The sequence below is a fragment of the Myxine glutinosa genome, chromosome 4 (assembly GCF_964187855.1).
Source record: "Myxine glutinosa chromosome 4, kmMyxGlut1.1, whole genome shotgun sequence".
Taxonomy (NCBI): domain Eukaryota; kingdom Metazoa; phylum Chordata; class Myxini; order Myxiniformes; family Myxinidae; genus Myxine; species Myxine glutinosa.
The window spans coordinates 207,558,101-207,573,580 of record NC_136264.1 but is presented as its reverse complement, the minus strand read 5'-3'; the positions used below and the strand labels follow the sequence as shown (position 1 = coordinate 207,573,580).

The window sequence follows — 15,480 nt, the reverse complement described above, 5'->3', positions numbered from 1 at the left end:
ATGAAAGTTCCGATCTTGGGTTCATATTGATACCTTGGTTCATTTTATGAAATGAAAGTACCGATCTTGGGTTCATATTGATACCTTCGTTCATTTTATGAAATGAAAGTTCCGATCTTGGGTTCATATTGATACCTTCGTTCATTTTATGCAATGAAAGTTCCGATCTTGGGTTAATATTGATACCTTCATTCATTTTATGCAATGAAAGTACCGATCTTGGGTTCATATTGATACCTTAGTTCATTTTATACAATGAAAGTACCGATCTTGGGTTCATATTGATACCTTCGTTCATTTTATACAATGAAAGTTCCGATCTTGGGTTCATATTGATACCTTCGTTCATTTTATACAATGAAAGTTCCGATCTTGGGTTCATATTGATACCTTCGTTCATTTTATGCAATGAAAGTACCGATCTTGGGTTCATATTGATACCTTAGTTCATTTTATACAATTCAAGTTCCGATCTTGGGTTCATATTAATACCTTAGTTCATTTTATGCAATGAAAGTACCGATCTTGGGTTAATATTGATACCTTAGTTCATTTTATGAAATGAAAGTTCCGATCTTGGGTTCATATTGATACCTTAGTTCATTTTATGAAATTAAAGTTCCGATCTTGGGTTCATATTGATACCTTAGTTCATTTTATGAAATGAAAGTTCCGATCTTGGGTTCATATTGATACCTTAGTTCATTTTATGCAATGAAAGTACCGATCTTGGGTTAATATTGATACCTTAGTTCATTTTATGAAATGAAAGTTCCGATCTTGGGTTCATATTGATACCTTAGTTCATTTTATGCAATGAAAGTACCGATCTTGGGTTAATATTGATACCTTAGTTCATTTTATGAAATGAAAGTTCCGATCTTGGGTTCATATTGATACCTTAGTTCATTTTATGAAATTAAAGTTCCGATCTTGGGTTCATATTGATACCTTAGTTCATTTTATGAAATGAAAGTTCCGATCTTGGGTTCATATTGATACCTTAGTTCATTTTATGCAATGAAAGTACCGATCTTGGGTTAATATTGATACCTTAGTTCATTTTATGAAATGAAAGTTCCGATCTTGGGTTCATATTGATACCTTAGTTCATTTTATGCAATGAAAGTACCGATCTTGGGTTAATATTGATACCTTAGTTCATTTTATGAAATGAAAGTTCCGATCTTGGGTTCATATTGATACCTTAGTTCATTTTATGCAATGAAAGTTCCGATCTTGGGTTCATATTGATACCTTAGTTCATTTCATACAATTAAAGTACCGATCTTGGGTTAATATTGATACCTTAGTTCATTTTATGAAATGAAAGTTCCGATCTTGGGTTCATATTGATACCTTAGTTCATTTTATGCAATGAAAGTACCGATCTTGGGTTAATATTGATACCTTAGTTCATTTTATGAAATGAAAGTTCCGATCTTGGGTTCATATTGATACCTTAGTTCATTTTATGCAATGAAAGTTCCGATCTTGGGTTCATATTGATACCTTAGTTCATTTTATACAATTAAAGTACCGATCTTGGGTTAATATTGATACCTTAGTTCATTTTATGAAATGAAAGTTCCGATCTTGGGTTAATATTGATACCTTAGTTCATTTTATACAATTAAAGTACTGATCTTGGGTTAATATTGATACCTTAGTTCATTTTATGAAATGAAAGTACCGATCTTGGGTTCATATTGATACCTTAGTTCATTTTATGAAATGAAAGTTCCGATCTTGGGTTCATATTGATACCTTAGTTCATTTTATACAATTAAAGTTCCGATCTTGGGTTCATATTGATACCTTAGTTCATTTTATGCAATGAAAGTTCCGATCTTGGGTTCATATTGATACCTTAGTTCATTTTATACAATGAAAGTACCGATCTTGGGTTCATATTGATACCTTAGTTCATTTTATGCAATGAAAGTTCCGATCTTGGGTTAATATTGATACCTTAGTTCATTTTATGAAATGAAAGTTCCGATCTTGGGTTCATATTGATACCTTAGTTCATTTTATGCAATGAAAGTTCCGATCTTGGGTTCATATTGATACCTTAGTTCATTTTATGCAATGAAAGTACCGATCTTGGGTTAATATTGATACCTTAGTTCATTTTATGAAATGAAAGTTCCGATCTTGGGTTCATATTGATACCTTAGTTCATTTTATGCAATGAAAGTTCCGATCTTGGGTTCATATTGATACCTTAGTTCATTTCATACAATTAAAGTACCGATCTTGGGTTAATATTGATACCTTAGTTCATTTTATGAAATGAAAGTTCCGATCTTGGGTTCATATTGATACCTTAGTTCATTTTATGCAATGAAAGTACCGATCTTGGGTTAATATTGATACCTTAGTTCATTTTATGAAATGAAAGTTCCGATCTTGGGTTCATATTGATACCTTAGTTCATTTTATGCAATGAAAGTTCCGATCTTGGGTTCATATTGATACCTTAGTTCATTTTATACAATTAAAGTACCGATCTTGGGTTAATATTGATACCTTAGTTCATTTTATGAAATGAAAGTTCCGATCTTGGGTTAATATTGATACCTTAGTTCATTTTATACAATTAAAGTACCGATCTTGGGTTAATATTGATACCTTAGTTCATTTTATGAAATGAAAGTACCGATCTTGGGTTCATATTGATACCTTAGTTCATTTTATGAAATGAAAGTTCCGATCTTGGGTTCATATTGATACCTTAGTTCATTTTATGCAATTAAAGTTCCGATCTTGGGTTCATATTGATACCTTAGTTCATTTTATGCAATGAAAGTTCCGATCTTGGGTTCATATTGATACCTTAGTTCATTTTATACAATGAAAGTACCGATCTTGGGTTCATATTGATACCTTAGTTCATTTTATACAATTAAAGTTCCGATCTTGGGTTCATATTGATACCTTAGTTCATTTTATACAATTAAAGTTCCGATCTTGGGTTCATATTGATACCTTAGTTCATTTTATACAATTAAGGTTCCGTCTTGGGTTCATATTGATACCTTAGTTCATTTTATACAATTAAAGTTCCGATCTTGGGTTCATATTGATACCTTAGTTCATTTTATACAATTAAAGTTCCGATCTTGGGTTCATATTGATACCTTAGTTCATTTTATGCAATGAAAGTTCCGATCTTGGGTTAATATTGATACCTTAGTTCATTTTATACAATTAAAGTTCCGATCTTGGGTTCATGTTGATACCTTCGTTCATTTTATACAATTAAAGTTCCGATCTTGGGTTCATATTGATACCTTAGTTCATTTTATGCAATGAAAGTTCCGATCTTGGGTTAATATTGATACCTTAGTTCATTTTATGAAATGAAAGTTCCGATCTTGGGTTCATATTGATACCTTAGTTCATTTTATACAATTAAAGTTCCGATCTTGGGTTCATATTGATACCTTAGTTCATTTTATACAATTAAAGTTCCGATCTTGGGTTCATATTGATACCTTAGTTCATTTTATGAAATGAAAGTTCCGATCTTGGGTTAATATTGATACCTTAGTTCATTTTATACAATGAAAGTTCCGATCTTGGGTTCATGTTGATACCTTCGTTCATTTTATGAAATGAAAGTTCCGATCGTGGGTTCATATTGATACCTTAGTTCATTTTATACAATTAAAGTTCCGATCTTGGGTTCATATTGATCCGTTAGTTCATTTTATACAATGAAAGTTCCGATCTTGGGTTCATGTTGATACCTTCGTTCCTGTTAGTTCCGCCTTTTCGGGGGCGTGTCTCCAGTAGTTCCGCCTTTTCGGGGGCGTGTCACTAGTCGTGCCGCTTTTTCGGGGGCGTGTCACTAGTAGTTCCGCCTTTTTGGGGGCGTGTCACTAGTTGTTCCGCTTTTTAGGGGGGTGTGGCCACTTTTAAGCGGAGCACGCTTTAAGTCTACAGTAAGAACGAGTTCATTGTGATCGCCGTGAGTTGGACGTTTGGCATCGAGCATCATGGTAAGTGAATGGTCACACCGTGTTCACCTTCATTCAATCGCCTGTGTTTATAAACCCACCTTTTCATCCTTCTATTCGTCACCTCGTTAAAATATCCTTTCGTAGCGATCATGTGTACTGTGCTGTGTGCAATGCGTGGACGTCGATCGCTATTTTGTAATGTGTGGGGGAGGAGGGGTCGAGGGCAGGGACACATTGGGCTCGTAGTGCGAGACTAATAGTAATACAGTGTGGGGCCTGTATTACCAGGAGAATTCTGAGGACTTTATGGCCTGTTGTGACTTTTTTTTGAAGTGACTTTGTAAAAAAATGTGAAAAGATTGTTTGTTTGAGTTCCGCCATTTTAATTTTTAAAAGTTTTTTTTGTTTGACACCCGCCATTTTAATTTTTTAACGTGTTTTTTTTGGATATAAAATCGAGGCCTGTGAAAGAACTAGAAGTAGAACATAGAGCGGATCAGGACATAACGGAAAAAAGATTCTGAGGGGGAATACATGGGGAGGAGGGAGGATGTGGAGGGAGGACACGGGGGGGAGGGGTGAGATTCTGAGGGGGAATACATGGGGAGGGGGGAGGACAGAAAGGGTGTGGTCGGGGAGCGCACGGGGGAGGGAGATTCTGAGGGGAAATACATGGGGAGGGGGAGGATGTGGAGGGAGGGCACGGTGGGGAGGGGGAGATTCTGAGGGGGAATACATGGGGAGGGGAGGAGATTCTGAGGGGGAATACATGGGGAGGGGGGAGGACAGAAAGGGGGTGGTCGGGGAGCGCATGGGGGGGGGGAGATTCTGAGGGGGAATACATGGGGAGGGGAGGAGATTCTGAGGGGGAATACATGGGGAGGGGGGAGGATGTGGAGGGAGGGCATGGGGGGGGGGAGATTCTGAGGGGGAATACATGGGGAGGGGGGAGATTCTGAGGGGGAATACATGGGGAGGGGGGAGGATGTGGAGGGAGGACATGGGGGGGAGAGGGGTGAGATTCTGAGGGGGAATACATGGGGAGGGGGGAGGACAGAAAGGGTGTGGTCGGGGAGCACACGAGGGGGGGGGGGGGAGATTCTGAGGGGAAATACATGGGGAGAGGGGAGATACTGAGGGGGAATACATGGGGAGGGGGGGAGGATGTGGAGGGAGGACATGGTGGGGGGGGGGGAGATTCTGAAGGGCAATACATGGGGAGGGGGGAGATTCTGAGGGGGAATACATGGGGAGGGGGGGGATGTGGGGGGAGGGGGGAGGATGTGGAGGGAGGGGGGAGGATGTGGAGGGAGGGCATGGGGGGGGGAGATTCTGAGGGGGAATACATGGGAGGGGGGAGGACAGAAAGGGTGTGGTCGGGGAGCACATGGGGGCAGACGGGGTGTGGGGGAGTAAACTATATGGAAACAGCCTCAAACAGAAACGCAAAGCTCGAAACTTGGAACGAGGTAGGCTTCAGTTGGGTTAATGGGTGTAGAAAAGATCATGGTTTTGGAATGGCAGGTGATCTGGGATTGTGGTGAACAGCAAGCTGTCTTCAATATCTGGATGGAAGAATGAGATTGAGGAGAATGTGGAAGTTGGTGTTGTTGTATAGCCCTGGACAGTTCTCTCAAACAAGCCCGCGGTATGGAGACAGCCAACCCCTCTCCCAGGAGCGGCCCAGAGATCCTCTGCATCCATGATGGTGTACCCCCACCTTCACAAAGTCAGGGTCATGACAGAGTTGGAGAAAGCAGAGATGAGGGAAAGGGCCGGTCCATGGGGTCTCATCAGAAGTCTGACTGTGATAGCACTGCCCTGACGAATCCAGGTAGCAGGGAAGAATGGGGAAGATTTGGCTCCCAACTTGCATTGGGGGGTATAAACATCGCGAAGAGGCGTCCCCATACTTGCAGGTATGGAGACTGAGGGGGAATGTGAAGTTGGTTCCACAGGTGGGAGAAAGAGGAATTAATGAGTGGAGTTGAGCATTGATCCTAGATTTAGGTAGTTTTACCAGAAGGGGGTTGCTGGTGGACTGTGGGTGCCCTGCAGAAACCTGGGGAAGCAGGGAGACGGAAGGTGCAAGACCAGAAAGGAGGTGGTAGAATACAGAGTCTGCAGTGTAGACCATTGAATTGAAGGTGGTAGAAGACCAATGAAGTGATAGTCCCATAGGCAGCTTCATCGTTGGAGATTCCAATGATCTTGAAGGCCTGTTGCCACTGCTTCAACATGAGTGAGGTATGAGGAATGGGAGGCAGCCCATCAGGGAGAGCTGCACGGAAAAACGATTCTGAGGGGGAATACATGGGGGAATTAGTCCCCTACCACGCTCAAGTGACGGACGAAAGCCTTGTAGGTGGATAGACGTTCAGGTATTGCAAGGAAGAACTTTGTACGATGGAGGATGCCCACTTGGAGGCCAACTTTGAAATGTGGTTTGCCCAAGAAGGATCATGGCTGATCGTGAGAACCAACAATTTGGGGGGGACGAGGGAAGGGGGAGGGGGGGGTGACCCAAGTTCAGGACGCATCCCTGTGTTTGGGAAACGCTGCCATAGGCAGGGAGTTTGGAGAACATGGTGGAGTGCAGAATGTATCGAAAGCTCGAGATATCTCTAGATAGAAGGTCCTGATCTCATGTCTGACATTGAGGGCACCCATCCATTGTTGGGAGAGTAGTAAGCAGCTTGTCCATGGTAGAGTAACCTGTTCTGAATCCAAATTGATGATCTAAGATGAGGCTGGTGGAGAAAAGGACAGGATTTCATATCAACTGTGATTATGGATTCCATGATCTTACTGATGATTGAAGGTAAGCTGATAGGTCTGTAGTTATTGGGATTGTTTTTTGCACCTTTTTATCGAATCAATTAGTCCTTGTCACCCACCAAACCTGTCCACAAAGTTTTTCCTCTAAATTCATCCATAACGTGTTGAGATATCCTACTCGCACAGACAAACGGGGATGAAGACATAAGCTCCGTCCACCTTCTGTGCTGGAGGCAACTATCAGTTCTGCAAAGTGAGGAGCGTCTGGTGTGATGGAAACGAGATAATTCAGCAAAATCTCAATCTGTAAATGTATTGCCACAGATGGCTGAGCTGTGCGTTAAAGCGGGTGACGAGTGGACCTTTGGAAGATTGTTTTTGGGTTTAAACTTGGTGGAAAGGCCTTATCACCTCCACTACCGAAGGTTATGTTTTCACTCCTGATTGCTTGGTACTTTTGAAAATCAAAGATTTTTCAAGTATGTTGGTTGGCTGCGTTCGTTATTCCGTCTGTTATTCCGTCTGGTGTTGACCCTGGTTGACCCTATAACCCTGGTGTTGGGCTAGCCGCTAGGGTGCCGGCTTAGGATACCTAGGATCCTGGGTTCAAATCCAGGTCGATCGCTGAATTAACGCCAGGGGGGTTGACTCAGCCTGTCATCCTTCCGAGGTCGGCTAATTGAGTACCAGTTCACTGGTAATTCCCTGTTTGTCGTTAAAGGCGGCAAAAAGGGTTGGCGTCAGGAAGGGCATCCGGCCGTAAAACATTGCTTCAAAAAGGGGACCGAAAAACAACAACAACCACGGTTCCCGAAAAAGGCCAACCCCCGCTTTGCGGGGAAAAATGGCCTCTAAAGGTGTTTTTTTTTTTTTTTTTTTTTTTTTTTTTTTTTTCCCCCGTCTGTTGTTTGTATATCAACAGCTTACAGGTCACAATTTGTACTCCGATCTTCAGGAATCTTCACCACCTGTTAGAGTTGATCATAAGCAAGAGGCCTATTGTTTTTGGGGTCAAAAGGTCAACATAGGCCAAAGGTCACCAACTTTGCTAAATTTCTAAAATCCTCAATTTTCATCCGATTGACTTGAAATTTGAAGAGGATTTGCAGATCTGGTCACTGAATTCAACCACCAATTTTTTATAAGCTCAAATTTGTTTTAGGGATTTCACAGGTATCGTACTTCTTTTGTCTGTCTTTCGGCAGAATATCTCGTAAATTAAGGACTGATTCGGATGAACAGGTTGGGTGTGTGACGAGGACGAATTGATTCGATTTTGGTGAAGATCCAAACCCGGATCCACATATGGGAATATTTTTTTAAGTGATTCTTCACCACTAAGAGGGCCAAAAATGATATATAGCATGATATCTCAAATAGTTTTAGACGAGTTGTGACAAAACTTGGTGGATGAGTTGGTTTGGTGACGAGAACAAGCTGATTCGATTTTGATTCGGGTCCGGATCCACATCCGACCTCTCAGTGGGATACAAAACGTAAACTGTTCAGCCTGGCGGAGGTACGCGCTCTACCAAGTCCTGTTCTAGTTTAACTTTATGTTGTGTTGCTTTAAACGGTGTTTTAGGGTTTTAAAATTGGTACGGGCATCCAAACCACACCAGCACGGTAATTACTGCATTAGAGTCAAGTACGCAGATCAAACTTTCATACTGTACTCGTCTAGGTTTGTCCTATAATTGTTTAATGAACGATAAATTAGGTTGTCGTTATTTGGATTTGTGTTGTGGTTATGGTTGAGGGCAAAGTTACAATTGATGTAAAGTAATAAATTGATGATTATTTATTGGTTTTGGAGTGCTTGTGCCTGATCCTGTCAGGATTGGAGCAGATGGGGTGCAGACCCATGCTAAGTGCCGAGTGAGCCCACTTGGTGCTTGCTTGGGAGACAGACTGACCTCTAAACCATCTGGTCATCGATGTATTTCCACGTTGAGTCTAATCCGACCAAAACTGCCAAATTCACAGAGGTTACTATGTGAATGGTCATTTTAAAAGGCAGTACAAACTTTGTACGTGTTGTAACGGCTGCGTGCTCTATTCTTGAGTCGGCAGCGTTCCAGGGTGTGCGTTTCTTAGTCTCTCGCTAGCTAACATGAGTAATGGCCGAGTTTAGCATTGGTTCGTCACCACCTCGATCTATAATTACCAGCACCTGTTGCCTTTTACATTCCATGTGTGTTGGATGATAATCTGTCGTACACTCTACGACCATCGTATGTCCTTGTGTTTGGCAGAACGATTTGATTTCCACTCATCCATCAATACTTTGGGTAAAATCTGGTTTCCCCGTTGATGGTTGCTGGGAGTAAAAAGATATTTGATGAAATATCCAATTTATTAATGACAATGCCAATCAATAAAACCTGATACGCATTGACCAAAATTAAGAATTTGCCTCGGATTTCTTCCTTTTTTCTTTTTTTTCCCCTTTCTTTGGTGTACAAAGTTCAGGCTCATGGAAGAGTTTGGACATGGAACGGATCTGCACACAACAGAACAAAAGGAACAGCAGTAAGGGGGAGGGCAGGTGCCATCAGTAGGGCCGAGGGACACAGTAGACGGATGGACAAACAAGGGATGCGAGTAAGAATGAGAGATAGCTCTCAAGAAGGTAAAACTGGGAATTTAAGGGAGGAGGGAGGAGCGGTGTTTTAACGGGGGTAGAAAAGATCATCGTTTTGGATTGGGGATGATCTCACATGGTGGTGAACAGCTGTGTTGAAGACCTAGAGGGAAGAATACCATTGAAGAGGATCTGGTAGTTGGTTCCTCAGATGGGAAAATGGAGGAACATATGAGTGAAGGTGAGAAGTGATCCTGCCTCGATGTAGGTAGTTTCACCAGAAGGGGGGGTTGATGGTGGACCTTGTGTGCCCTTCAGAAACCTAGGGTGGGGAGGGGGGGGGGGTGACAAAGCATGGGGAAAGAGCACAGGTTGCAAGACCAGAAAGGAATTGGTTGAAGACAGAGACCTTTCTGTGTGAGATGTCTGAGACCTGCCTGTCTCAGACTGAGATCTGTCTGGGATGGCGTAGTCATAGATCCACAGACTCAGCCTCAGCGCGGGAGATTCTAATGATCTTGAAGGCCTTGGTTTCCATGGTGTTAAGCTGAGCAAGATGCGAGGTAGGGGAGCAAGCCAAGAGGGGAGAGCAGTACTCCATCAAACTGTGGATGAAGGCTTTATAGGTGTTCAGGTGTGCCATGGAAGGACTTTGTACGATGGGGAATGCCTTGTCAAGGCTGGATTTGGAGGCCAACTTTGAAATGTAGTTTGCCGAAAAAAGATCATGGCTAATAGCTCCAGGAGTTTGAGTGACTGAACTTCCTCAAGAGGTTTGTTGAAGGGTCATTGAAGATCATTGATCACGGTATAATTTGAAGGGTAGTTTTTTTTTTTGAAGTTTTTTTTTTTGCCATTTTTTGCCAACTTCAGAAAGTTTTGAAAATAGCTGAGAAGTGTCGATTTTTTTTTTCGCCAGTGACGTCACACCATGCTCCCACCTTGATCCAAAATGGCAGTTTATATCGAGAAACAGTGCATGTCAAGCTCGGATTCCGATATTGATTCCACCGTCATTCGCAACCATTACAGCCTTTCTAGGCGATGGCCCTGCACAATTATTGCTCAAGCTGTGTTGAAGACCTAGAGGGAAGGGTCGTTTGAAGGGTAGTTTTGGCTTGGCTTGCTCCCCTACCTCGCATCTTGCTCAGGTTAACACCATGGAAACCAAGGCCTTCAAGCTTCTAGGGGGGAGCATGGTCTACCATTCATCTACCCCCAAACATCAGATCCCTGCTCATCCCTTATAGTAGAGGCCATTAATCAAAAAATCGTTCGCTTTTATTTAAAGTTTTGAGGTTTTGGCTGGAGTTACCTTCGGTGATATGATTTCATATTCTGCCAGGAGACAAGCTCAATCGTCACCCTATCCAAGATGGTGGCTATATCCAATATGGCCGCCACGTGGCAAAGGCTTCATCATAACTCATGTACTAAAAGTAGTACAATCACAAATAAAACATCTGAACAGGGGTTTTTGAGGGTGACAAGTCTGTTCTTGATGTCATTTTGGCGATTTGAGGTCAAGGTCAAGGTTGGTATTTACCTAATATTGGACTATTAATCATACCACCCTGACTAAAAGTGGTAGAATCACAAATGAAGCACCTAAACGGTTTTCAAGGGTGACGAGTCCGTTCTTTGTGTCATTTTGGCGATTTGAGGTCAAGGTTGGTATTTACCTCATCATAAATCACAATTACAAATAAATTTCCCAGTCATGAAACAAATGTCTATCGTATGTGCTTGCCTCGCACTCTATGCCTATGGATCATGGAAGGATTTAGACAGGTATGCACAAATCATAGATAAACGGAAAAACTCACCTGGCATTGCAAAGTCTTCAGCAATCTGTCAACTCCGCTGATCCGATGCACGGTGTTGTGTCCGTGATTTGATTGGTTATCCGGTTGGGGTAGACGTGAAAGTAACCACTACCTCCTTGCATAACCATGAGCTGCTCTTTATCATGTGCAATGGACAACTACAATTCAATATTTGTCCGGGGCACAATCTCGCATAATTTATGCTCATTTTGCACATTGTGGCTTTGGCTAATTTTTCCTTTGACCCCAGGGAACTTCCATGGGATCTTTGCATCATGATTTTCGGTTAACATGTCTCCGAGGTATACATTTGGACGTGATTGAGTACAGTAATTGTTGTAAACAATTGATGAAAATGGCCATGACCTTGACCGTACCATGTGACCTTGACCTTGGAACCTGTTTTAATCGATCGGGAATCTTCATACCCCATTGTAATTATACCAAGAAATTCAAAATCGGCCGGAAAATAACCAGATCACATGAGTTATCAGGAGTTATCATGCCATCTTCGATATGGGTGAGAACTGAGCTAGTCTCCCGCCAGTATTAGAAATGTTAAGACTGAAGGCAACTCCACCCAAAACCTCAAAACTTTAGATAAAATTGCACAATCGAGCTATAATTGAGGATCAAGGGCCCCTACTATTATTAGTCCCCTACCATTATTGGTCCCCTACCGGTGTACACCGGAGGGGACTATAGGTTTGCACTCCGTCCCTCCTTTCGTCTGTCAGTCTGTCAGTCTGTCAGTCTGTCTGTCAGTCCGTCATGTAAAGAACAGTTTTCCGGCCTTTTTTTTCTAAACGCTTAACGCTAATGATTTCAAACTTGCCACATGGTTTTGTCATAAGTTACAGATCAAATTCGAACTTCACGACGTTTCGATCATTTTTGACAAAGTTATGGCACTTTGAACTTTGGGAATTCTGATAATTCTGATCATGATCCTTAACTCAGTGCCATTTTCAGTTTTAATTTCCTTTAAAAACCTATTTCTCTGCAATAATAGGACCGATTGAGATCAAATTTTCACCATATGATGGACTCGGTCTGTAGAATATTTTAATGGTAATTATGACGTCACAGGTCACGTGGTTCAGCCGCCATATTGTTTTTCGTGAAAACGCAAAAACCCCTTTTTCTCTGCAACGGCTGAACATATCGAGGCCAAACTTTGCAGGCAGAATCGCATACCCATGACGAACAAAAAAGTCAACGAACATGACGTCATGCGTCACATGTTTTTTTTTTTTTTGTTTGTTTTTGTATACAAGATCGAGGCTCGTGAAAGAGCGAACATTAATCACACAGAAAGACAAACCGACACATAAAACATATAACATCGGGAGCGGTAGACAAGATGGGGAGAGAGGGGGAAGGACACAAACACAACATTTGAGAGCAGGGACAGAGAGACATGGAGACATCGAGAGATCTGAGAGAGGGCGAGGGCTTTGGGGGGGGGGGGCATGGGAAGGGGGCGGTGGGAGAGGTATAAAACATATGGACACTGCCAGGACTTCCAGGAAAGAAGTTGGAATTTCAAACAAGGTGGATCTGGGGTGAATTAGCGGGGGTAGAAAAGATCAAGGTTTTGGATGGGGGAAGATAAGAGATGGTGGTGAACAGCTGTTTTAAAGACCTGGAGGGAGGAGTGGGATTGAAGGGAGTGAGGGAGTTTGTTCCAGAGGCGGGAGAAAAGAGGAATGAAAGAGTGAAGGTGAGCAGAGAGCCGAGATTTCGGCAGTTTAACCATCAGAGGGTTGCTGGCAGATCTTGTGCGACCTGTAGGAATATTTGGGGGACAGAGCACAGAGAGAGCTGGGGGTGCAAGGCCGGAGAGGAGTCGGTAGAAGACAGAAAGACCACCTACCTGCCTGTGGTGAGTGAGTGAAAGGCGAAAGGTTTCAAGGTTTCAGAGTTATGATGTTTTTGAGCATGAACCTTTAAAACCGAGCTCCTCCCTCATTTTTGATCCAATCGAGGGGAAACTTCACAGATCTGTTCAGCATGTCAGTCGACTAAAATGTCCTTTTGGAATTTGCGATAGGGCACATGGTTGGCAGATATCGTTAATAAAACGAAAATATTTTTAAAAAATGGATATCTCTTGTTTATTCTAGAGTTCTCCTCAAGCCGCACCGCACGCCCTCAGCCTCATCTCGCGAACGTCAACAGCGCGACACAGGAGGAGGGGGAGGGGCTGCCACTTTTCCCCTTACTCTGCCACTTTTCCCCTTACTCTGCCACTTTTCCCCTTACCCTGCCGCTTTTCCCCTTACCCTGCCGCTTTTCCCCTTACCCTGCCGCTTTTCCCCTTACTCTGCCGCTTTTCCCCTTACCCTGCCGCTTTTCCCCTTACCCTGCCGCTTTTCCCCTTACCCTGCCGCTTTTCCCCTTACCCTGCCGCTTTTCCCCTTACCCTGCCGCTTTTCCCCTTACCCTGCCGCTTTTCCCCTTACCCTGCCGCTTTTCCCCTTACCCTGCCGCTTTTCCCCTTACCCTGCCGCTTTTCCCCTTACCCTGCCGCTTTTCCCCTTACCCTGCCGCTTTTCCCCTTACCCTGCCGCTTTTCCCCTTACCCTGCCGCTTTTCCCCTTACCCTGCCGCTTTTCCCCTTACCCTGCCGCTTTTCCCCTTACCCTGCCGCTTTTCCCCTTACCCTGCCGCTTTTCCCCTTACCCTGCCGCTTTTCCCCTTACCCTGCCGCTTTTCCCCTTACCCTGCCGCTTTTCCCCTTACCCTGCCGCTTTTCCCCTTACCCTGCCGCTTTTCCCCTTACCCTGCCGCTTTTCCCCTTACCCTGCCGCTCTGCCCCTTACCCTGCCGCTCTTCCCCTTACCCTGCCGCTCTTCCCCTTACCCTGCCGCTCTTCCCCTTACCCTGCCGCTCTTCCCCTTACCCTGCCGCTCTTCCCCTTACCCTGCCGCTCTTCCCCTTACCCTGCCGCTCTTCCCCTTACCCTGCCGCTCTTCCCCTTACCCTGCCGCTCTTCCCCTTACCCTGCCGCTCTTCCCCTTACCCTGCCGCTCTTCCCCTTACCCTGCCGCTCTTCCCCTTACCCTGCCGCTCTTCCCCTTACCCTGCCGCTCTTCCCCTTCTCCATTTTTTCCCCTAGCTCATTCTTACTCCAAGTATCCCTTTGTTTTGTCCCGCTACCTTTCTATCGATATATTCCGCCACTTTACACTGGTCTGGCTGTTTTGTTCTGTTTTGTGTTGTTGCTCTTCCATGAGCCTCGACTTTGTATACAAAAACAACAAGATCATTCCATGAGCCACGACAATGTAGTTTGCCTCAATCTTCATGCGATGGTCCTAGAGGTCAAAGTATATGCTGGTGGAGACGTCGCAATGTAAAACACGGAGACGACTCAATCCCTTAACAAGGAACACAGAACTTCACTAGTTCAAGGCCAAAGTCATTAGAGGACAAAGGCCTCTGTGTCAGGCCGCATATTCAGCCTCTTCCACCGCACTTCCTGGAACTGGAATTCTCTCTCACATTTAGTCACGTGGTCGGGAGAGCAGGGATTGGGGACATGTCTGCAACAAAGGCAGTTTTTGTCCAAATAGTCAAACTCACCATCTTGGCACTGCCATTGTTCGGGTTGTACGTACATTGTGAAATAAAATGTGCAAGAATAAGAGCTTCAGTTTGAAAACACAAGATTAAGATCCTGAAGGGGGGAAAAAAACGGGAAAACAGAAACGTGTGAATACGAGAATGGACTCGGAAGAGCGCATACCTCTGCCTGGCTATACGGTGTACCTTTTGTATCCACTGATTGGTTGGATCTGGATCCAGACCTTTACCAAAATCGAATCGATTCGTCCTTGTGACACAACCAACCTGCCCACACACCCAACCTGCCCACACACCCAACCTGCCCACACACCCAACCTGCCCACACACCCAACCTTCCCACACAACCGACCTGCCCACGCACCCGACCTGCCCACGCACCCGACCTGCCCCCAAAACCGACCTGCCCCCACAACCGACCTGCCCCCACAACCGACCTGCCCCCACAACCGACCTGCCCACACAACCGACCTGCCCCCGCAACCGACCTGCCCCCGCAACCGACCTGCCCCCGCAACCGACCTGCCCCCGCAACCGACCTGCCCCCGCAACCGACCTGCCCACGCAACCGACCTGCCCACGCAACCGACCTGCCCACGCAACCGACCTGCCCACGCAACCGACCTGCCCACGCAACCGACCTGCCCACGCAACCGACCTGCCCACGCAACCGACCTGCCCACGCACACGACCTGCCCCCGAAACCGACCTGCCCCCGAAACCGACCTGCCCCCGC

The 15,480-nt window shown here is 44.4% G+C and overlaps 1 protein-coding gene across 1 annotated transcript in view; it reads left to right on the top strand.

Moving 5' to 3' along the window:
* Window positions 1-3,905: 3,905 nt before the first annotated feature.
* LOC137425671 (tubulin alpha-1 chain) overlaps window positions 3,906-15,480 on the top strand; it is a 23,405-nt gene continuing 11,830 nt past the window's right edge. The window contains exon 1 of the mRNA XM_068114317.2: window positions 3,906-4,007. Within this exon, the coding sequence (XP_067970418.1) occupies window positions 4,005-4,007 (3 nt within the window). The 5' untranslated portion in view covers window positions 3,906-4,004. The remainder of the gene's footprint in view (window positions 4,008-15,480) is intronic.